The sequence below is a fragment of the Mastacembelus armatus genome, chromosome 17 (assembly GCF_900324485.2).
Source record: "Mastacembelus armatus chromosome 17, fMasArm1.2, whole genome shotgun sequence".
NCBI classification, from domain to species: Eukaryota; Metazoa; Chordata; class Actinopteri; order Synbranchiformes; family Mastacembelidae; genus Mastacembelus; species Mastacembelus armatus.
The window spans coordinates 10,675,864-10,696,642 of record NC_046649.1 but is presented as its reverse complement, the minus strand read 5'-3'; the positions used below and the strand labels follow the sequence as shown (position 1 = coordinate 10,696,642).

The following is a 20,779-nucleotide window of genomic DNA, read 5'->3' as shown; positions in this document are numbered from 1 at the left end:
GTGTCACTTTCTACTGCTGCTGTGTCCTAAACCAGAAGACATCAACTATCTTCATATAAATGAAGCCAAAGCGGTAAGATTGAAACCACGAAAACCCATAGATAAATTACTTAACAGCACCTAAGGGGCCCAGAGGTTCAGAACCCTGGGCCAGAGCATCTGTTTGACCCGACTATGAAGTTTTCTTTTTAAAAAAAATCAACCATACAACTACAGAAACACACAAATCTAACACATTAAAACACGTTAAAACACAAAAACAGACTAAATGATCACACAGCAACGACTCCACAAACAGACACAAAAAACCAAAAACAGACAAAAAAAAGGAAAAAAAAGGAGAAATGCAACTTGAATCCAAAACATAATCGTTTATAGTTATTAAGTGCCTCTTTCAGTGTATCTCTTGGTGCCCACGGGCTCACTATCATAATCCATTCATGCAGAAACCTTCAGTATATTAAAACTGTCACTACTGTATTGTGTTTAATGACTGCACATTTTAAATTGAATCACATTTGTCCAGGAACCCTAGAGTCTCTTGTCTTGCACCCATGGACTCCACCTTCAGAAGATCTTTCCCCTGCCCACCAAGCTGACAGGACTGACTAAATGCTGCCACCTAGCTGTTTGCCTCACTATAGCTTTTCCTAGCTGGAGGGTAGTTGCCGTTTCCTTGTCAAAATCAAAGCGATACTGACAGTAATGTGAAACAGAAACGATTTGCAAACCGATATCACACAACGTAAGAGGGAACTGTTTTGTTGTGCGCTGCATTCATACCCCCTAGTAATCTGCTGTAGTACACTGTTATAACTGCGCTGTGTTAGTAGAGATGAAAATGTTAGGACTATGGAAATGTTAGGATTATGCAAATGTTAGGATTGTATACACATTAGCACATAATCTGTCATTTTGTTGACGGCTTTGTTTTGGTTTACTTCAAGGTTTACTTCATTAAATGATTAATTGGACAAACGGGATAATAATACACTATGTTTTTACTTGAATCCCTCGCTTACTCATCTCCACACTCTCACACGTTGTTCCGACCAGTATACTATAGTCGTATCTGACATTTTGAAAAGGGGTTTTGTGTATAATACGGTCGTTAATCCGTTATTACCAGTGACCGTGAAGGCAGCACTGTGTCACATGACCAGTGCACAGCTGAGGTAGGTTTGTCTGCTGCTAACCAGTTAGCTGCGTCTGGCCCCGCAGACACAAGCCGCCCTTTTTTCCACCTTTTCCGACGAAATCACCCGAGGGCGACAAACTAGCGGCCATGGAGACGTTACAGCGCATGTGGTGGTCTTCTGTCGCCCGTCGTGTGGTCAGCTTCTGGGTAGATGTCAATGTCATAGTCTGTAGCTAGGTCTGTCCAGTTAACGCAGGGCCAAGGCCAAGGCCAAGCGAGAAAAGAGAGGCCGTCTGGTGAGTACATTTACGCCAACGCCTGTTTCCCCCATGTTTACAAACACCATATATACCAACCTAACAACACGAGCCGTTCGTTACCAGCCGCTCGGCTCCTTTGCGTGGTTTTGCTGTATCGACGTAAATGTAGCGTTTGTCGGCGGCTGCATGTTAACGACAGTGTGTCAGTCATGGACATATCGGTCACAGTGAGCGGTGAGACGTGAATGTTAGTCGTCGGGTCGAGGTTTTGTCTGCGGACAGACGGTCATGGTGTTGCTAAACTGGTGGTACCTGATTATTTTTAATGATACGTCAGATTGCAGATTATTTTGATTTGATTTGACAGCACGGGGCAGTGAATGTGAATGTAAGAATATGTTCTCATTACTGTTTTTACAAACTTTCATTTTATTGTGAGGTTTTACAGTATATCAGACTGCTAGAGGTAGTTTGTTCCTAACCAGACCACCTGAACCCTCCAGATCTACCCAAAACTACATATTTTAATCCACACAGCAATAAATTGGATTGTACTTCCTTTATTTACTGAAACATCCATCCATCATCTGTACTTGCTTATTCCTATTTAGGGCCACAGGGATTAGCTGGAGCCACTGTTGACTCACAGTAAAAAGGTTCCTGGTTTGAAACCCATCAGGGGCCTTCCTGTGTGGAGTTTGCATGTTCTCCCTGTGCTTGTGTGGGTTTTCTCCAGGTACTCTGGTTTCCTCCCACAGTCCAAAAACATGTATGTCAGGTTGATTGGTGACTCTAAATTGCCCATAGGAGTGAGTGTGAGTGTGTGAGGTTGTTTGTCTCTATGTGGCCCTGTGATGGACTGGTGACCTGTCCAGGGTGGACCCCTGCCTTTCACCCAAAGAGAGCTGGGATAGGCTCCAGCAGATCCCTGTGTCCCTAAATAGGACTTGGTGAGCGGCGACCACAGCCACTTACGCAGGTCAGAGAGCTTTTCCTGAGAGGATGTGTTTCCTGTCTTCTTTGTTTGTACAAAAAGCGATAGAAATGAGTAATACAAATTTGTTTGAAGCAAGACTATTCTCTCTTTGACCTAATGCTGATATTTCAGGTCTGTTTTCTAAGTGAGTTAGCAGGTATAGAAGATGGATGGATGGAAGCCTCATTATAAACCCGTGTACTGGACTGACTTGGTGAACAGGGAATTTGAAGCAGTTTGTGCCGAGTGCCAGGACATTTTTTGAAGGTTGTCTGTCCTTGTCTGTTTATTTCAAGGTTTTGTGAGACCTGGAGCTGGAGATTACTTAGTAGTCACCTTCTCCTTTTGATAACATGGCATCACTGACACTTAGAAGAATCTTATGAGAGTCCATTACCTTTTCATTTTCCACCAGGCATTTGCTCCGTAGGTGGACAGAGGCGGAGAGGAGTAGGACATCAGGTTTTAGGCCAGAGCTTCCCTTGAAATCGCCTCCACCATCATCGTCGTCGTCACTGTCACCCTCAGATGAGCCATGTCTTCGTCAGGGTGCTGCCACCTACCCGGCTCCCTTTGTGATTACTCTGGGAACGCAGAATCTGATGCCTCCAAAGATTCGGAGGAGTCTGACTCTACCGCACAGGCCCAGTACATTGCCAAGGTTACAGCTAAAGATGGCCGCCCACTCTCCACTGTTGTCAAAGCAGTGAGCTTGCAGAGGTAAGCAGACCCTAGTGGATATACAGTAATTACACTGTACTTGGGTTAATCACCACATTATTATCTTCACTGCTTTACTGTTTTTTCTGCACAGTGATGTGGGCATGTGTCGTATTTGCCATGAGGGGGCTGGAGGGGAGACACTGCTCTCACCCTGCGACTGCACCGGTACATTGGGTAAAGTGCACAAGAGCTGCTTGGAGAAGTGGCTCTCCTCCTCCAACACCAGCTACTGTGAACTCTGTCACACAGAGTTCACCATTGAGCGGCGACCACAGCCACTTACGCAGGTCAGAGAGCTTTTCCTGAGAGGATGTGTTTCCTGTCTTCTTTGTTTGTACAAAAAGCGATAGAAATGAGTAATACAAATTTGTTTGAAGCAAGACTATTCTCTCTTTGACCTAATGCTGATATTTCAGGTCTGTTTTCTAAGTGAGTTAGTTATGCAGGCAACTCATATCCTTTTAATGCCCTTTTACTTGGCAGAATTTTGTTGTAAATGCAAACTAAGATGCTTCACTTTTCATGCTCAGTGGCTGAAGGACCCAGGCCCTCGTAGTGAGAAACGCACGCTGCTGTGTGACATGGCCTGCTTCCTTCTCATCACACCCCTGGCAGCCATCTCCGGCTGGCTGTGTCTGAGGGGAGCCCAGGACCACCTGCAACTGAAGAGCAGGCTTGAGGCTGTTGGCCTCATCGCCCTCACCATCGCCCTCTTCACCATCTACATCCTGTGGACACTGGTAACTAATGCATCATTAAGTTATTTCCCTGTAACTCAGAAAAACAGAAACACTTTCGTTAAGTTGCTGGCAGAGAATAAATGTTTTTCTTTAAGACATTTTCACACCCACAAATTGTATCTAGTGTTTTGTGCTTTAATGTTTTTTTCAACATGTCATAGGCTGGCCTACACTCAGTTCAAATATAATCAATCTTACAGACTTCTATTCTGCCTTGATTATTGTAGTAATTATTATACTGTTTTTGGTCCCAACATAACCTTGACCAGGGCAGCACAGTGCCTTGGTGGTTAGCATTGCCTCACAGCAAGAAGGTTCCTGGTTTGAAACCCAGCAGGGGCCTGTGTCTTCGTGGAGTTTGCATGTTCTCCCTGTGCTTGTGTGGGTTTTCTCCAGGTACTCTGGTTTCCTCCCACAGTCCAAAAACATGTATGTCAGGTTGATTGGTGACTCTAAATTGCCCATAGGAGTGAGTGTGAGTGTGTGAGGTTGTTTGTCTCTATGTGGCCCTGTGATGGACTGGTGACCTGTCCAGGGTGTACCCCTGCCTTTCACCCAGAGAGAGCTGAGATAGGCTAAATAGGAATAAGCAGGTATAAATAATAGATAGACAGATAACCATCACCTAAAATGAAAAGGAAAAGGTGGAGAGAAGTGAGGGTAGGGTCAACTTTATAGTCTCTGGTGCATAGATTCATTTATTTAAAAGTTAGTCAGAAAGTGCATGCAAGTACTGTACATACCTGGGAATAGTAAGATTGAGCGACTCTTACTCTGCACTTTTCCTTATCTGGACTTAGCTGTGTCGTGTTCTTCAAAAATAGGATGTATTGGGACTCCAAAACCTTCTTCAGAAAGCCAATCACTGAAATATTAAGCATAATTAATAACCATTAAAGTGACAAATTGGAAAAGATTAGCCTTGTCAGCACCTTTTGTACAGCAGTTGCAGCTTAAGTATATAATTCCTGTCCTACATCCATACTGCTCTATCTCAAATATCTTGGTGTCAGTTTTATTGATGTCTGTCTTTTCTTCCCTTGTCACCTCCTGGTTTGCCCCTTCTCCTCTCCTCTTCTATTCAATCTCAGGTGTCATTTCGGTATCACTGTCAGTTGTACTCGGAGTGGAGGAGGACCAATCAGAAAGTGCGCCTGCTGATGCCTGACATGAAAGGAGCACACACCACCCAACGTTCGGTGCCGACCAAGTCAACCAAGAAAATGACTGACGAGACCATCGTATGAGCGCGGAGCAGTGGCAGGAGGGATATTTAAAACGACGCCCACTGAAGCGCTCTCTAAAAACAAAAATTAATCATATTAATAAACATTTGCACTTCGTATGGACCATTCTGAGAGGGGAGAGCTGCTTTCTCCTTCTGTTCTTTTATTGAAGCACTTGATGTAAAACTACCAAGGTATTGACTAACCACAAAAGTGGTTTTGGGAAGAACTCATTCCGGAGTCATAGTTGATGTTGAAACACAGAGTTGTCACTGGACAGCCAGTGCTGGGATGTGAACGACGCAAGGACAGTGGACTAACCAGTCTGAGTATATCCGTGACACAATCTTATGAAATACTAAGACACAAGCTAATGTAGCAGGATATAACTGACTCAGCATGATACTACAGTATAATATGAGACATATTCACAGTACCTATAATTCCCCCAATCCCCTTCACAATATATTTAGCTGTTTTTGAACAATGGGCAGCCAATAGCCCAGCGGAAGATATCTAAAAAGATGATTGACAAAGTCTTTGTGAATATTCTTTCTTGACAAGTAGAGGGCATCAGCCGCTCATGCCAGTGTTTTAGTCTATAATCAGAACCCTTTTAAAGTTTCCAGGTAAAGCTTTATTATTGCTGTCTAAACAGTGAAACCCAAGTAATTTTCCTGTGTAGAGAGCAGCCAAGGTGTCACGTATACATCACGCTTGTCACAGGGTCGATGAAGACTGTCGTATAGGGGATAACATTAAATGCATCCTGTAAACAGTGCAGTAATGTATAAAAAACATGGTATTGGCAGCGTTTGGAAAGTGTTTACATTCTAATTGGATGATATTTCTACTGGTGTCATAAGAGTGCATTAGCAAACAGCCCAGCTCCACTTGTAAATGCACCATTCATTAACTGAGCTGGCTAGAAATGACCAGTGGTTATGTACTACATCACAAAGAAATGCAATTAGAAATAGAAGAAAAAACTGTTCTGAATAGTGAGGTTGCAGACTTTTGTCCTATATAAAACACAGAAATATATCAGAGCAGACCGATAAAGACTCGGTAAAATGCAAACAAGAATTGTGTTTTGAGATGTCAATCAATGTGTGCAGCATATGCTAAACAAGTATTTTGTGTTATTGTAGTCTTCCTGCTGCATCCCCTGAAAAGTTGGGTTATTGTGCAATAAAACACATGGGACTCCTGGGCTCTGTGCAGTGTTACTTGTCTAGTGGTGTTAGCTATTTATGTTTTAGTCTTTGGAAGTGTATTGATTATAATGAAGTAATTTACAGTATTACTATATATACTGCAACAAAGATAGAGATTAACCTCCCAAAAATGAACACAGATAGCAATAGCAAAACTTGTCGTGTTTACTACCCAGTTAATCATTTCAATGCCCCACAGATTAAATTTTTCCTTTTGGAGGGAGATACTGGACAAAACTAGCTGTAGTTAAAGTAAATAAAACTGGTTAAATGCTGGTTATGAATGGGCATAGACCATCTCACAATGTAATATATAAATGTATGTTTAAACCCAGTGGTAATGTCACTGTGTAGATACAGTATTTTGTCATGTGTTGTGAAAACAGGACACTGAAACGTAATATTGTAAAATTTAATTTCATGGCATTAATATAATGTATGTGAGCAGACAAGCTATCAAAACAAACAAAATATATTTTACACAAAATGAAATAAGCATCAGCAGCGTCACAACCACTTTTGAGATGATGACTGAAGGAGGAGAAGGGAAGCCCAAAAACAGGACTGCTGGTACGACTGAAACAGGCAGGATTAGACTGAGGCCTCCAACACGTGGCATTAACCATCTACCAGGGAGATATCTAGGCTTACAAGGTCTCAGGCAAGACTATTCTGCTACACGATCATGGGCAAATGTGGTAGCTACTTATGCAGTACCATCAGTCCTGTTTTTGCACTAGAATGTAGCAGACTACCTGGGTACGATTACAATTTGAAATCTATTCTTTTGGGGATTGATCACTGTGGCACAACGGAACTGACTCCACTGATCTAAAAAGTGCAGCTTCAGAAAATATTGCACTTTGGGCAGATGGAAACATACCAACACTGCAGATTTCAATTAATAATCGACCCAGGTGAGGAGGGACGGTTGCCATGGGTTACAGGTTCTGACAGCACTGCAGTTTGCTCCCCCTCTGGCCGTCCATGGTCGGTGGCACGCTGATGTCCACCACGTTGTTTCCTGGGGACTCGTCATGGGCAGACCGCTCAGCAATCTGTTTCTGAGAGACTATGCGGTAGATTTCTGTTTTTGAAAAAATCAGACACACAACAAAAAGCAGATGAGCTATTTATCCCCTAAATTCCTTCACTGTTTGTGGATCAGCAAACATTACCTTACAAGATTATCTTTCTAGCCACCATTAGGTACCTAAAACTGAAACAACCTACAGTAGCAACCACACAGTATGTCCTGTGTATAAACATTTAAATACTCCCCAACAATGATGGCGAAAAGCAGAGGTATAGAAAAGACAGATCCAAAGGTAAATAAAAATAACTTTGCACACTAATAGACTACACAAGCCAAGCTCCAGAGTTCAGTTACAGAAACTTACAGCTATAGCTACAAATACCTGCTCATCTTCATTATAGGCAGCTTCTGTTTGAACAGATTTAAAGATTAAAGATTCTGCTTTCAATTCCCATGTTTCTCATGTCACACTAAGTTTAGCGCTTTGTACGGTAAAACCTTCAGCAACATTGGAATTTACACAGTGCTGCTCTGTTATTATCAGTGTTTGGGAATTACTGGTGTTTGAGAAGGTAAGTTGACATTTTAACATGTGCTTTCACTTCTCATTACTCAACTGCAGTGTAGCTGACACTCCAACTCTGATCACAAACATACCTGTAAGGATATTCTTGAAGGCTTCTTCAACATTTGTTGAGTCCAAGGCTGAAGTTTCTATAAATGACAGATTGTTCTTCTCTGTGAAATAAAGGCAATAAAAACTTACTAAAAGTCGACAATGAGAAAAAGCAGAGAATAACCAAATATTATGTATGTATATGTTATATTTATGTACTCATTTTTTTCTGACCTTTGCAGTGAAGGTATCTATGATATTTGGTAATAATATATGAAACAGTATTGAGAAGCATTGATAAGGCAACAGTTTGACTGGTTCCTGAAATGTCAACAGGTTTGATGAGGTGTAACACATAAACACATCAAATACCTGTAAAAATACACACTAAGGATAAATGCAAATGAAAAGAAAATATAGAATCTATCAAGTCCATCCATCTTGTCCAGTATTTAGCCCTTTAGTCTCTGTAATTTCCTGTACCTGCGAAGGCCCGAGCCTCATCTGTGGGCACGGCCCTGAGGTGGCGCAGGTCGCTCTTGTTGCCAACCAGCATGATGACGATGTTGTTGTCAGCGTGGTCCCTCAGCTCTTTCAGCCAGCGCTCCACGTTCTCATAGGTCAGGTGTTTGGCTATGTCGTAGACTAAGAGTGCCCCCACTGCCCCTCTGTAGTATCTGCAACACGACCAAAGACACGTGAACAGCTATGATTCAAACAGCTCTGCTTCAGCGTGTCTGCAGATCATTTTTTCTGCATCACTTTTCCAATAATCCTGAAAAACAGCAGGTAGAACAATTCACATGGTGTCATATATTGTGGGAACAATTACATTTTTGATGTCGTACTCAGGCTATTCTCATTGACAGAGGTATCATGAGAGGTTTACATTGAAATGGGGCTCACCACAAGATCCATTTAGCAGCTGTTCAGGAGCTTTTTATCATATCATGCGACACTGATCACCAGATGGAGTTTGCTCACTTGTCATGAAATATTCAAATTTCTAAGCACTTTCTAACCACTTCTCAGTTCTTGTTAAGTGGCCGGAAAAAAACTAGATTTTTAAAACATGTGGTATGACAGCTGCTGTAAACTGGTTTTTTGATAAAGGTTTTTAGCAACTATTTTTATTCGTTCTTTAAATTTAAATTTACGTATGATTAGAAAACTTAAAGCGAATCTCCTTTCTGAAACCTATGCACATACTTAGATTTCACATTTGCAGTTTATATGGATTTATGTATAAAAGGTGTTAAATAGGTTGTGTGGGATCAGTGTTGAATAATATTTGAATGACTAGCTTAAGTCCCTGCTATTTATTGACCAAAGGTGCTGTGCACTTTTTTAACTGCTGCAGAACAAACCCAACAATTGGTCTCTTTTTTAGAAGACCTGGTCTGAAGGTTAGAGTGTCAATTGTGACTGCACCGCTGAATTATTTCACCCCACTGAGGGGTATTGAGTGTCACGCAGGACTCACGCTGAGGTGATGGCTCTGTAGCGCTCCTGTCCTGCTGTATCCCAGATCTGAGCCTTTATCGTCTTGCCATCCACTTGAATGCTGCGCGTGGCGAACTCCACCCCGATGGTGCTCTTGCTCTCTAGGTTAAATTCATTTCGTGTGAATCGGGAGAGCAAGTTGCTCTTCCCTACGCCCGAGTCTCCAATTAACACAACTGTGGAGAGAAGAGGAGAGGGAGAGAAAAAAATGAGACGAGTGTGTTTGTATGCTGTAATATGTGTGTGTGTGTGTGTGTGTGTGTGTGTGTGTGTGTGTGTGTGTGTGTGAGAAATGATTTATTGGCTATGAAACACAAACATTTCTACTGTAAAATAGGAGTTGTGTTACAAAACACGACTTATCAACAACACAAGACTTTACAATCTAACAAAGATGTGGCATAAAGTAGCCACAGCATAGCTTATCAGATTTGAACAAAATATATGATGAGCTCTTTGATCATTCCTGTGCATTGAATCGAACAAACGCAATAATGAAGGTATGTCTGACCCTTTTTGGTTTTGCCTGTGGGCCCTCACTGATAATTAACCAGACTAACAACCATTGTTTGGGTTCAATTGTTCAGGCTGTTGTGGGTGTCGCCGTAGAAAGAGTCTCACACACAGTACGAGAGTAGACCAACTAAAAAAAACATCACAGTCCATCACTAGCCATCCACCCCAGACCATAAAAGGTTATTTCATTTCTACCATCTGTTCAACTAATTTAAACACAAATAAATACCTTGAAGTGCCAAGAGTATTATCCACTAAATAAAGAGGTGATTTAAAATCTTTTTGTGGTTCTCTGAAGAACCACAAAAATCGAAAAGATAATGGAGTAATGGTTTTAAGAAGGTTTTTTCTTTCACTGAGCTAAAGATGCTTCACTGAATAAATGAGGGCTTTGTGTCCCACATTGTATCTTAAATATAAAGGCCTGAGCTTGACCTGTCACAAATCAAGAAGCTGAGGAAACATTGTCAGATTCACTAAATGAACTGTGGGAACCTTCCTGAAAGAATTCATGAAGGGAGGCTTTAACCTTGTGACAAATTTAAAACCAACCCTCATGTAAAACCCTAGAGATTCAACAGGTAACTACAAGAAGAAGAAAAAAACACAACTATAGGAATTTTGCCTAAGTTGATTTATAAACATGCTTTGATTGCAGTGAGGAAACAGCTGCAAAATCCGTCGTTGGTTTACAAAGTCACAGTGAAGCAGCAGCTGCTGTCTGAACATCTACTGACACCACGGGCCCTGGTGTTAAGCTGTGATTGGAGAGAAATGACTGATTGTCGGACCGGGCTGAGGCGCCTGGTGTTCACAGCACAGCAGCTGAGGTGGAGCCTTTTTGTTTTCTCTCGCCCTCGACGAGAGGAAATAAGAGCCGAACTTTGTCCCCGTCGACATCGTGCTGGTCCGGGCTGCAGGAAGCTGATAACAGGCTTCATCAAATCGACAGTTTCAGGCCGCCTTGCCCTTCCTGTTTCGGCCGGGCACACTGACGATGGCTCGGGCAGAGAGAGCGAGACGGAGAGAGAGACAGAGACAAACAGAGAAAGAGAGAGAGAGAGAGAGAGAGACCTCGCCTCCGGCAGATGCCCTATTCATCCCACAGAGGATACTTTGTTACATCTAAATGGCCTTTTGGCTTATGCGGGCCCAGGATGTTAATGTGGCCCAGGAGCTGATATCACCATCAAAGGAAGGCTTTCTGGATCCAACTGAGCACTCAAGATAAACACGGACCTGAGTCTGGTACCGCTTCAACCTCACTGACCATCTACCAGGCCTGCTGCTTGTCATAACGACTCGAAAATACACGGGTTTACGAGTTGCTGCAGTTCCACTTTCAGTACCATCCTGATGTGAGGATGGAGCTTATTGATCAGCAGAGGCCTTTGATCAGCCACATGAGGCGGAATGAGGAGAAAACGTTAAATGCACTTCAATAACTGAGGAAACGACCGGTCTTTCCCTACGAGCTGATCAAAGTTGAAATTTAAAAAAAAAAGGCTGAGCACGAACAGGGTGTTGCATCTATACCTATAAATAAAGCCGCAAGCGCTGTAATGTTACAATGACAGCATTATGTGGTAATAACACCAACCAATTATCATCCGGGCAGTTTCTGAGGAAAACATTAGTGTGTTTCCTTAGAAAAATGCACACATCTGTTCAGCGACACTAACACAATGAGAGATTAATAGGCATTTATAAAGAACAGCTTTGTCGATGTGAGGCTGTGTAAAGGGGAATGCAGTCATCTTTTTTTTTTACCTTTGAACAAGAAATCGTATTCATCGTCTCGGTTCCCCATTCTAGACGAGGCCGCTCCAACGCTCGGCTCCGGAAGAGGTTGTGTGAAAAGTACGGCTGTGAATTATCGGTATGTGCCAGAAAAATAAGGTAAAGGTTTGTGCTGAGACTCTGCGCCAGTGGCAAGACTAGCTGGCCGCAGAAAGGGAGAGCGCCCAACTCTGCAGAGGGAGGGGAGGAGTCCCTGTAGTTCACATGCCTGCCTCAGGGGGGCGCTCTTTACTGACATGCCAGCAGAGACCATTCAGCTGTGGTCCACAGTCACGCATTTAATTCTGAATGAAAAGAAAAGAAACAAATGTTATTCTCAAATGTTATTCACATGATTTAAAATCAGGTGTATGTATGTGCAGCTTTAATGTCTGATGTTGTATACAATCACTACTGAAGGATCAGTCACAATTAAAATGTAAAATTGTGAAGGGGCAGTAGGCAAGGGTGTTACATCACACAGTTACAAAGACCAGCTGTTAATTTCAACACACTGAACTGATGTAAGACACCATGTTTTATAGGGAAACTGAAAAAGGTAGAGTGGAAACAGGTGCACAGGAGGAGGAACGAACCTCAAGACTAGATATCTGATGCACTTCCAACCATCACAAAGGAAACTGGAACTTACAGTAATGAGTGACTACACATGTAATGTGGTTCAATTTAGAGCTCTCTAAATACCCAAATACCCAAATAAAGCAGGTATTTACCTATATATTTTCAGGCTGCTGAGTTTCTGTGTGCAATGTAAGCGGTAATACTTATATTTATATTATTATAACTCTTATTTCACCAGCCAAAACACACACACACACAATGATATCTATATTTGTTTATATTTGTCACGCTTTAGAGTGTATTTTCCCTTTAATGTCGTGCTGCCTCTGGCCCCGCCCCTTGCCTCACAGCTCGGCTCCTATTGGTCGAGCGGAATGTCAGCGGCCGCCGCGAGGACGCACGTGCTGCTTCGCGCATTTGAAGATCAAGATGGCAGCCTCCGTGTGTCGGTGCTACGAGGTTAGATCATTCATTTGCTCTTTCACAGCTCCTCGGTCTGCAGCAGAGGGTTTGGGGCAGGCAGCGGGGTCACACAGTCAGTGTTTGGACCTCTCACCATGTGGGGGTGACTTCGTGGCATGTTTGTGATAAGAGAAAGCTTCAGGTGTCCGCTAGAAAAGGCCTCGTTGCTTCAGACTGAAGGCTGAGATGATCAGTGCTGTTGATTAAACAGCTGTCAGTATCCCAGATTTAACATCTGGTTAACTTCTGGTACGGACAGATGTTTGTGCGTCAGAAGTGGTTACATCTGGATAATGATGATTGTGGTTTTAGTTACACCAGGTTTTGTGGCCTGTCAGATTCTGTGTCCAAAGATCTTCACCTGTCTTCTCCCTCACTTCTAATGGGTCTCTGTATGTTGTACAGCTGTGTACTAAAAACCTGAGCACCACTAGGTAAATTTTGAAGTGTTAGCTACAAATGACTACGAAAACTAAATGTGGAAATAGCATTACTCCAACATCATGACTCCTGTTTCTTGGCTTGCTGCTTTCCTAGTTGTGTCTTGGCTCATTTTTGTGTGATTGTGTTCACTGCAGCTGGTTGGCAGACGTGCATTAGCCCTCTGCACTCGGTCTCTGGTGTCCTCAGGGTGGAGACGAGACGCCTACAACTCACACAGGAGCCCTGCTGCAGCGGTGCAGGTGGACACTGACAGATTTCATTCACCCTCAAACGACACATTCACATTCCCCGCTGCGATATGTGGACAGTCTGTTCACTCTGTTTCCAGTCTGTTCAGCTGAAGCCCTGCTTTGTGTTTGTCTCTTTAGGTGCGATATGCTTCAGGGCGTAAAGGCTTTTTTGGAGAGTTTGTGGATAACCTACGTCAGGAGTTCAGTAAGAATCAGGAGATGAAGGAGAACATAAAGAAGTTCAGAGAAGAAGCTAAGAGGCTTGAGGACTCTGATGCCCTGCAACAGGCTCGCAGGAAATATGTAAGACTGTTGTTTGGTTTGTAGCTTTGGTGAACATGTTTCTGGAAGTATTTGAATTGAATTATTTGGTTAAAATATACTCATAACGCATTATTATCATTTATACATGTCTGTAATAGAAATCTATCGAGGCTGAGACAATGAAGACTTCAGAGGTGTTTAAGAAGACCTTGGGTTCCCTGTCAGAGACTGTCAAGGAGGTAAGGTGTAAACCTCCTCTGGTTTAGAAATAAATAGTAATTTTTCTACAATGTGGGCATTGATTCGTCTGATTAAAACCATCATGTGTGAAAATACTGGTCGTTTCATCTGAATCAATGCATACTTGCTTTATTGTGACTATGATAGATTGTTCTAGTTTGGAAAATTTGTGCTTTTGTTTAATTACCTGCTAAAGACTTAATTACAGACTTGCCCTTTAATTGTAGAATAAATTTGTCTGTTGCGTTTGTGAAAAATTCATGTACTTTTATTCTGCCTTGTGACCATAGGGTCTTGAGGAGGTGAGTCGTACTGACATTGGGAAGAAGATCAAGGAAGGTGTGGAGGAGGCAGCCAGGACAGCCATGCACTCTGCTGAATCTGTCTCCAGAGAAGGAGAAAAACTGGGCAGGACCAGCGCCTTCAAGGCCATCTCACAGGTCAGGGGAAACATTCTGGACTAAAGCTGCTGCAGATTGCGGCACTGATGGTGGATCATCTTGTACCATTATGCTTATTTGATACTCTTTTTCAACACGAATAGCTGTAGTTGTATCGTGGTTAAACAGTCAACAACCAACAAATTGCCAAAGATTTTTGAGTCAAACTCCCACTTTTGGATTTAGGTTTTTACACGTACTGACTCCTAGACTGTATATTTGGATAAAAGCACTGCAAGGCTTGGTATCAGTAGTGTATATGTACTGTTACACCACAGTTACAATTAACTGTGTCATACCTGTAGGGTGTGGAAACCGTGAAGAAGGAGATAGATGTTGGTGGTGCTGGCCCTTACAGGGCTCCCTCTCAGCTGAGGAAGAGAAGCGACTTCTCATCTAAAGGAGCAGAGAGTGACACCAGAGTATTTGAGGCCAATGAGTGAGTAACTGTTGGAACCACTGCTGCCTTAAAGGAGCATCATTTCCCGCAGTAAACGTATCATCACTTGAGTATATATTTCCTCACCTACTAATATTAGCTGTTGTGTGCTGTTTTCTCCGATGATGTGTGATTTTCTTGTTTTGTTTTTTTTAATGACGTAGAGAAGCCATGGGTGTCGTTCTCCACAAGGACTCAAAGTGGTACCAGCAGTGGAAAGACTTCAAGGACAATAACGTAGTTTTTAACAGTAAGAAAAGCCCTCAGATTTATTAGATGCTCTGGAATGAATGTTATATGATTGAACACCTACAGTATGCATTTGTGTAATGTCCTTTAAATGCAGAAGGTGGCACCAGATTCTTTGCAGTAGATTGAATAATAATCAAATACACTTCAGGCTTCTGGTGTGCCTCACAGCTGCAAATTCAAGTCACTATCATCACTGAAAAAAACATGTTTTGTTGCATTATTCTTTGTTTCCTACAGGATTCTTTGAGATGAAGATGAAATACGATGAGAGCGATAATGCCCTCATCAGAGTGTCCAGAACTGTAACCGACAGAGTCACTGACTTTCTGGGTAATTTTCCTTGATATGATATTAATGTTGAAGACTGTCAGTTAAAAGATTTAGTTATCAATTCATGCAAGAAGTTGCATGAATTGTAGAACTGACCTGGCTGGTCATGTTTGTTTTCTAGGTGGTCTTTTCTCTAAGACTGAAATGTCAGAGGTGCTGACTGAGATCCTGAAGGCAGATCCCAACTTTGACAAAGACTCTTTTCTCAAACAGTGTGAGAAAGACATCATCCCCAACATACTGGAAGTAAACAGACTCTGTTTCTCTCTTTTACTCTTTTATTTATGTAGTGTGCTTCAGGCACACTCGTCTTTGTTCAAGAGTCTATTTTACTACTTCATTAAGAAGGTTGAGAAAATATTTGCTGATGAAGGTGATTTATGCTTAAATCAAATTCAGAACTTGTGACATCTCCTGTACAATTATTAATAGATTTCAAAACAAGCTGAGCAGCAAAAGACATTTAATTTTTGTTGGTAGGAAACACTCTCTGAACAATGTGTCGTGTCCTTCATAGTCACAAAGTAAGAGCTGATGATGCAGTTTTATGAAAATTACAGGCAGACAATAATGAAATAAGGAATTTGTGTTCTAGTTATTAAGCCTAGGATAAAGCCTGACAGCTATTTGGCAGCTGCATTAGTCTGAAAGTGGTCTGTAGTCATCTAACTGCACTGAATTAGGAGATTTTGAGATTTAGGCTGCAAGATGACACCCCCCACTCTGCTTTACTCTGAGAGTTCATAAATGTGGTGTCAGTTTATGTTTTTAAACCCTTTTTTTCTGGTTTGACTGAAATACAGTCAACATATAATATATAGTAATCTAACATAATAAGCTCTATTTGCTAAAAAGAAATCAAGTGTGCTGCACAAGATTACACATGAAAAAACATGTGATGTTGTAGAGAATTGTTTATAATGCCTCACCACTGTCCTTTCTGCAGGCCATAATCCGTGGAGAACTGGATGTATTAAAAGATTGGTGTTATGAAGCTGTAAGTTACTCCTGCCACCTTGGCATTTGTATTTAATCATTTTGGCATCAACAGAGATTGATAGGTCAAGTAATATTTCACTGTGTGGCACTTTCCATGTCTTTCTCATGTATTTCAAAAATAGCCAGAATGACCCAGAAGCATAATTTTCCATGTCAGATGTTTTTTCTTGTACCTGTCTTCAGACGTACAGTCAGCTGGCACACCCCATCCAACAGGCCAGGGCACTTGGGCTGCTCTTCCAGTCCAAAATCCTTGACATTGACAACATAGATGTAAGTGCTTCCACACTGATCATCACACACACTTTCGCACTTTGAGTTTTCAGATGTCTGACATAACATTTTCTTTGCTTTTCCTTCTCTCTATTGTTTTCATCTAAAAGAACATTAACTTCAGTTACTTGCACAAAAGCAGTCTTCTTGGTTTACATGCTTTTTAGGAACCCAGCCTTGTAAAGTGTGTTGTGCATCTGAAACTCACTCTATGTTGTAGCTTGCGATGGGGAAAATGATGGACCAGGGCCCAGTGCTGATCATCACCTTCCAGGCTCAGGTCGTCATGGTGATCCGCAGCCCCAAAGGAGATATAGTAGAGGGAGATCCGGTTAGTCAACTCGTAATTAGTGAACCAGAGCAATGAGTCTAATAGATCTAATCAGAGTAATTTCGAGGAAGTAAACAACACAAATGGCTGAAATTAGATCAGCGCTCAATAACATGTGTCCCAGTCACATCTGTCCTCACTACTTTGAACTTCATAGGTTTGATGTTGCAGTCTGCCATGTTTTACTTTACTAATACACTGGGATTAAAATTGGTGTTCATTTTATAATAGTGTTAATTTTATAATATATTTATTAACATATTTCATATAATCTGTCTAGCAAGTTGTGGCAATATCTTCCTCACAAGCCCAGTTATAAAGACATTGAGATACGGTTATGTACCACGTTAGTTCTGAAATGTGACCTTAAGTCTAAAAGAGCCCTTCACTTTCTGCTGCCTCCTTGCTTCAGGACTGACCTTGTGCTCTTATTTCTCAACAGGAGAAGGTGATGAGGATGATGTATGTATGGGCGTTGTGTCGTGACCAGGAGGAGCTGAACCCCAACGCAGCCTGGAGGCTCCTGGACATCTCTGCCTCCGGCACTGAGCAGGTGCTTTAAGAGGAGGAGGAGGAAGAACACAGATGAAAACATGTACCTGGGACCCACAAACTGAGCAGAAGTGCAGAAGATAAAAGAATGTGCCTGGAATATCTGTACATACTGAGTAGCTCTGTATTTGGGTTTCCAGGTGGAGTATGAATATAGAACATTTACATTCATTTTGGTACAGATAGAGCTCTCATTGTTTCATCCAATGGCACAGTCCATTCCTATCAGCCTCAGATCCAAGAAGATTGGTGGAATGAAAGGACCTAGTACGTGTGTCTATAACCACCAAGAAGGATGTTTGATATCTAAAACTAAATGTAATGCGTGCCACTGTCTTTGCCAAATGTTGTACACAGCATTTTAAAATTTGGCCAGTGGCATGGAGTCTTGATACAGCAACCCACATTGCCAGGTAGGACGACATGTTAAAGGCAACAAGTCCCATGAGGGGCGCCACCAGTTTCACACAAGATCAGTTTCATTGTCTCAGGGGTCTCTTCATCTGGTGAAAACAGTTGAACGATGCCCTCTGCGGCTCTAGAGGGACCTTTCTAAAATCCAATAAAATAACCTTGATCATGCCATTTTAATTACTTTGAATAATTTTCAACAGAAAGCCTATATTATCAAGTTGGCGTGTTTTAAAAAGAAAAAAGAGCGTGTGTATGGTCTTAAGAAGTTGCCACTGGATTGCATAGTAGGAAGCAGTGGGTCCAGTGTTTTTGAGTTTGACCCATACTGTGGTATAAAAGTATGAAATGAACTATTGAGAGACTTAAATATTCAGAAAATAATTGAAGGTCTCCTTTCCAAGGCTAAATTACCACTGGAAGAAAATAGAGCTATACAGTTGGATTCTGCTTTGACATCAGAAACTTATCAAAAAGCTAAATACATGAGAAACAAGTAAAATGAAGGTTGAACCATATAATATAGGATATGTCATATGTACTGTCACAACTGCACACTACAGCCAGTGTTTTGTATTTGCAGTACTTTTTAAGATGCAGCATGTTTTCTAAAGTTGCATTGCATTAGGCTGACATTCACTGTACATTATGTATATCCTCAATCATGGGAACTTATCTACATATTAATATAAACTCTTAACTCCTTGTAAATATTTCAAATGTTGAGCACTGCTTCTTTGTGTGGGACCACATTCACCTACTGTCATCATGGCAGTGCCATGATATTGAATCCTTTGCCATCTCATGTTGCACATCTTTCAGCTGTTTGTCTAATTTGACTGTTCAGGTTACTTTTATTTATGTCAAGGGGAAAACATGAACGAATGAGTAGATTACTGGACTGCTGTGTTGACTAAAGATTAAACACATTACGGCCATACTGTAACTGACTGTTTTATGAGGAGAGAGTGAAAAGAAGTTGACCTCCAGAATAAGCTCTCAATTTGTGTGTCTGATTTTTTTGTAATATATGACAAATTACAACATAGGTTGAACTAAGGGAGATAGTTCTGGTGCTAACAGTATTAAAATAAGTATCCTTGCTGGTCGCACCATGCTCGACTCTCATTGTCTTTGTCATGAGTCCTTGTGGGTTTATTATGGAGAAAAATAAACATTCAGTCATGAATTATGCAGTTGAAATTGTGCCACTCCTGGACGCAAAAATGAATTCAACAATTAGGGTGACACTCACTATTGAATATGCAATCTCAATTATAAAAGTCAAACGATAGGTAAAGGACTGATTGATAAACACTACATGTTTGTAAAGGGAAAGAGAATGAGTAGTCTTTCTGGAAGACTGGATAAAGTTTATTTAGCTCATTCTTTTTGCCCACAAGACAAATTCTTTAAATGTTGGGCACTTAATGAGTTTTCCTCTAGTTTAAAAAATGTCATCTAAAATTTTATTTTCTTACTTAAAGTTAAGATTGCCAAAACTTTCACATTGTGGCTGCAATGTTCATTGCAAAACCGATCATTTCTTTATAATAACTGAAGGAACATGTGCTCCAGATATGAAACTATGTAAACATTTCTTTTACCAGACTATGCATTCAGAAAATATTCAGACCTCCTTAAAAAGAAAAAAACTGAAATTTATTTACATAAGTATTCAGATCCTTTACTCAGTACTTAGTTGAAGCACCTTTGGCAACAATTACAGCCTCAAGTCTTTTTGGGTATGATGCAACAAACTTTGCACACCTGGACTGGGGGATTCTCTGCCATTCTTCTTTGCAAATCGTCTCCAGCTTGGTCAGGTTGGATGGGCACCATTGGTGGACAGCGATTTTCAGGTCTCTCCAGAGGTGTTCGACAGGGTTCAAGTCAGGGCTCTTTGCAAATTTAAACAATTGTAGTATCAGCAAAATCTGAATACTTTCTGTATGTGAAGAAGAAGAAGAAGAAGAAGAAGAAGTACTTTATTAATCCCCAAGGGGAAATTCAATTGTTACAGCAGTTATTCTAATTTAAAGTTATTACATTTTATATTATGTAAATTATATTAATTAATAGTAATTAATAAAGTAATTAACTTGTATGTAGAAAAGTAAAGTAATTATTTTGGGGGGTTTATGTGTGTGCGTGCATGCGTGTGTGTGTATGTGGTGTGTGTGTGTGTGTTATAAAATATAAAATAATATAAAACTATAAAAAATAATATAAACAAATATAAAATATACATATAAATATAAATGTGCTGTAAATATATATATATATATATTTAATGATGAATTCTCTATACTGTACACTTTCAGTTGCATTTTGTTCCACTACGATACATTTATCCACCCATATGTATGTTCAGAAAAATCTATTCATGAGATTTTCTATTTTTATCCAGGAATATGTCTGAGTGCAGGACAAAATATGCTATATTATGATTTGTTCTATCTGAGATTTCTTTCAGTCAGCAGCTTTGTGTGTTTGTGCTCATGAGAGAAAATAAAACTGCATGCCGTGTACGTCTTTTTTTTTCTTTCTTTGTTCATTTCAAACCTGACATGCTCTGATAGATGCTCATGGATCTGGCCATTGATGCTGGTTGACAAACCTATGGATTTTGTAGTACAGGGATGATAGATCTGGCTTTAAATAACGCAAGCTTATAGATTCACATACAGGGCCAATATTTAGGGGACCTCATAGCTGTCTGTTCTGATGAATGACTAGGGACATTCTCATATTAAGTAACCTCCTTCAGTCCTCCATAGCCTATTCACTTCTTTTTACA

At 41.0% G+C, this 20,779-nt stretch overlaps 3 protein-coding genes and 1 long non-coding RNA gene across 6 annotated transcripts; 2 read left to right on the top strand and 2 right to left on the bottom strand.

The window, feature by feature from the left end:
* The first annotated feature begins 1,154 nt into the window (after positions 1-1,154).
* On the top strand, positions 1,155-6,276 carry LOC113133816 (E3 ubiquitin-protein ligase MARCH2-like). Of its 3 annotated transcripts, XM_026312737.2 has the most exons (6): positions 1,155-1,434; positions 2,521-2,641; positions 2,790-3,094; positions 3,189-3,384; positions 3,628-3,837; positions 4,929-6,276. In XM_026312737.2, exons 3-6 carry the CDS (start codon positions 2,910-2,912, stop codon positions 5,082-5,084), a joined length of 747 nt encoding a protein of 248 aa, XP_026168522.1. In that variant the 5' UTR covers positions 1,155-1,434; positions 2,521-2,641; positions 2,790-2,909; the 3' UTR covers positions 5,085-6,276. The 3 variants fall into 3 exon arrangements, with proteins under 3 accessions (XP_026168522.1, XP_026168523.1, XP_026168521.1); XM_026312738.2 differs by lacking the exon at positions 2,521-2,641 and having other exon boundaries at positions 2,805-3,094; XM_026312736.2 differs by lacking the exon at positions 2,521-2,641.
* A 402-nt stretch (positions 6,277-6,678) lies between these two features.
* On the bottom strand, positions 6,679-11,944 carry LOC113133817 (ras-related protein Rab-11B). The gene is made up of 5 exons (XM_026312739.2): positions 11,722-11,944; positions 9,416-9,611; positions 8,416-8,609; positions 7,974-8,054; positions 6,679-7,367 (listed from the first exon to the last, which is right to left on the bottom strand). Exons 1-5 carry the CDS (start codon positions 11,759-11,761, stop codon positions 7,222-7,224), a joined length of 657 nt encoding a protein of 218 aa, XP_026168524.1. The 5' UTR covers positions 11,762-11,944; the 3' UTR covers positions 6,679-7,221.
* Positions 11,945-12,683: 739 nt separating this feature from the next.
* Positions 12,684-19,094, top strand: LOC113133815 (mitochondrial import inner membrane translocase subunit TIM44-like). Its single transcript, XM_026312734.2, has 13 exons — positions 12,684-12,771; positions 13,353-13,457; positions 13,587-13,751; positions 13,871-13,951; positions 14,243-14,392; positions 14,698-14,831; positions 14,996-15,081; positions 15,321-15,413; positions 15,535-15,659; positions 16,360-16,410; positions 16,596-16,685; positions 16,906-17,016; positions 17,459-19,094. Exons 1-13 carry the CDS (start codon positions 12,742-12,744, stop codon positions 17,576-17,578), a joined length of 1,341 nt encoding a protein of 446 aa, XP_026168519.1. The 5' UTR covers positions 12,684-12,741; the 3' UTR covers positions 17,579-19,094.
* Positions 12,869-17,007, bottom strand: LOC113133818 (uncharacterized). The gene is made up of 3 exons (XR_003296019.2): positions 16,894-17,007; positions 14,692-14,788; positions 12,869-12,970 (listed from the first exon to the last, which is right to left on the bottom strand). It is a non-coding gene; the product is annotated as an uncharacterized LOC113133818 (long non-coding RNA).
* Positions 19,095-20,779: the final 1,685 nt, after the last annotated feature.

Excerpts from the sequence above, each read along its gene's own strand:
- LOC113133816 (XM_026312738.2), top strand. The coding sequence starts at position 2,910 with ATGTCTTCGTCAGGGTGCTGCCACCTACCCGGCTCCCTTTGTGATTAC. Across the intron at positions 3,095-3,188 it reads AAAGCAGTGAGCTTGCAGAG|TGATGTGGGCATGTGTCGTA; the intron begins GTAAGCAGACCC and ends TTTTCTGCACAG. Across the intron at positions 3,385-3,627 it reads GACCACAGCCACTTACGCAG|TGGCTGAAGGACCCAGGCCC; the intron begins GTCAGAGAGCTT and ends TTTCATGCTCAG.
- LOC113133817 (XM_026312739.2), bottom strand. The coding sequence starts at position 11,761 with ATGGGGAACCGAGACGATGAATACGATTTCTTGTTCAAAG. Across the intron at positions 8,610-9,415 it reads TACAGAGCCATCACCTCAGC|ATACTACAGAGGGGCAGTGG; the intron begins GTGAGTCCTGCG and ends GTCGTGTTGCAG. Across the intron at positions 7,368-7,973 it reads CTTCAAGAATATCCTTACAG|AAATCTACCGCATAGTCTCT; the intron begins GTATGTTTGTGA and ends TTTCAAAAACAG.
- LOC113133815 (XM_026312734.2), top strand. The coding sequence starts at position 12,742 with ATGGCAGCCTCCGTGTGTCGGTGCTACGAG. Across the intron at positions 15,082-15,320 it reads CAATAACGTAGTTTTTAACA|GATTCTTTGAGATGAAGATG; the intron begins GTAAGAAAAGCC and ends TGTTTCCTACAG. Across the intron at positions 16,686-16,905 it reads TTGACATTGACAACATAGAT|CTTGCGATGGGGAAAATGAT; the intron begins GTAAGTGCTTCC and ends TCTATGTTGTAG.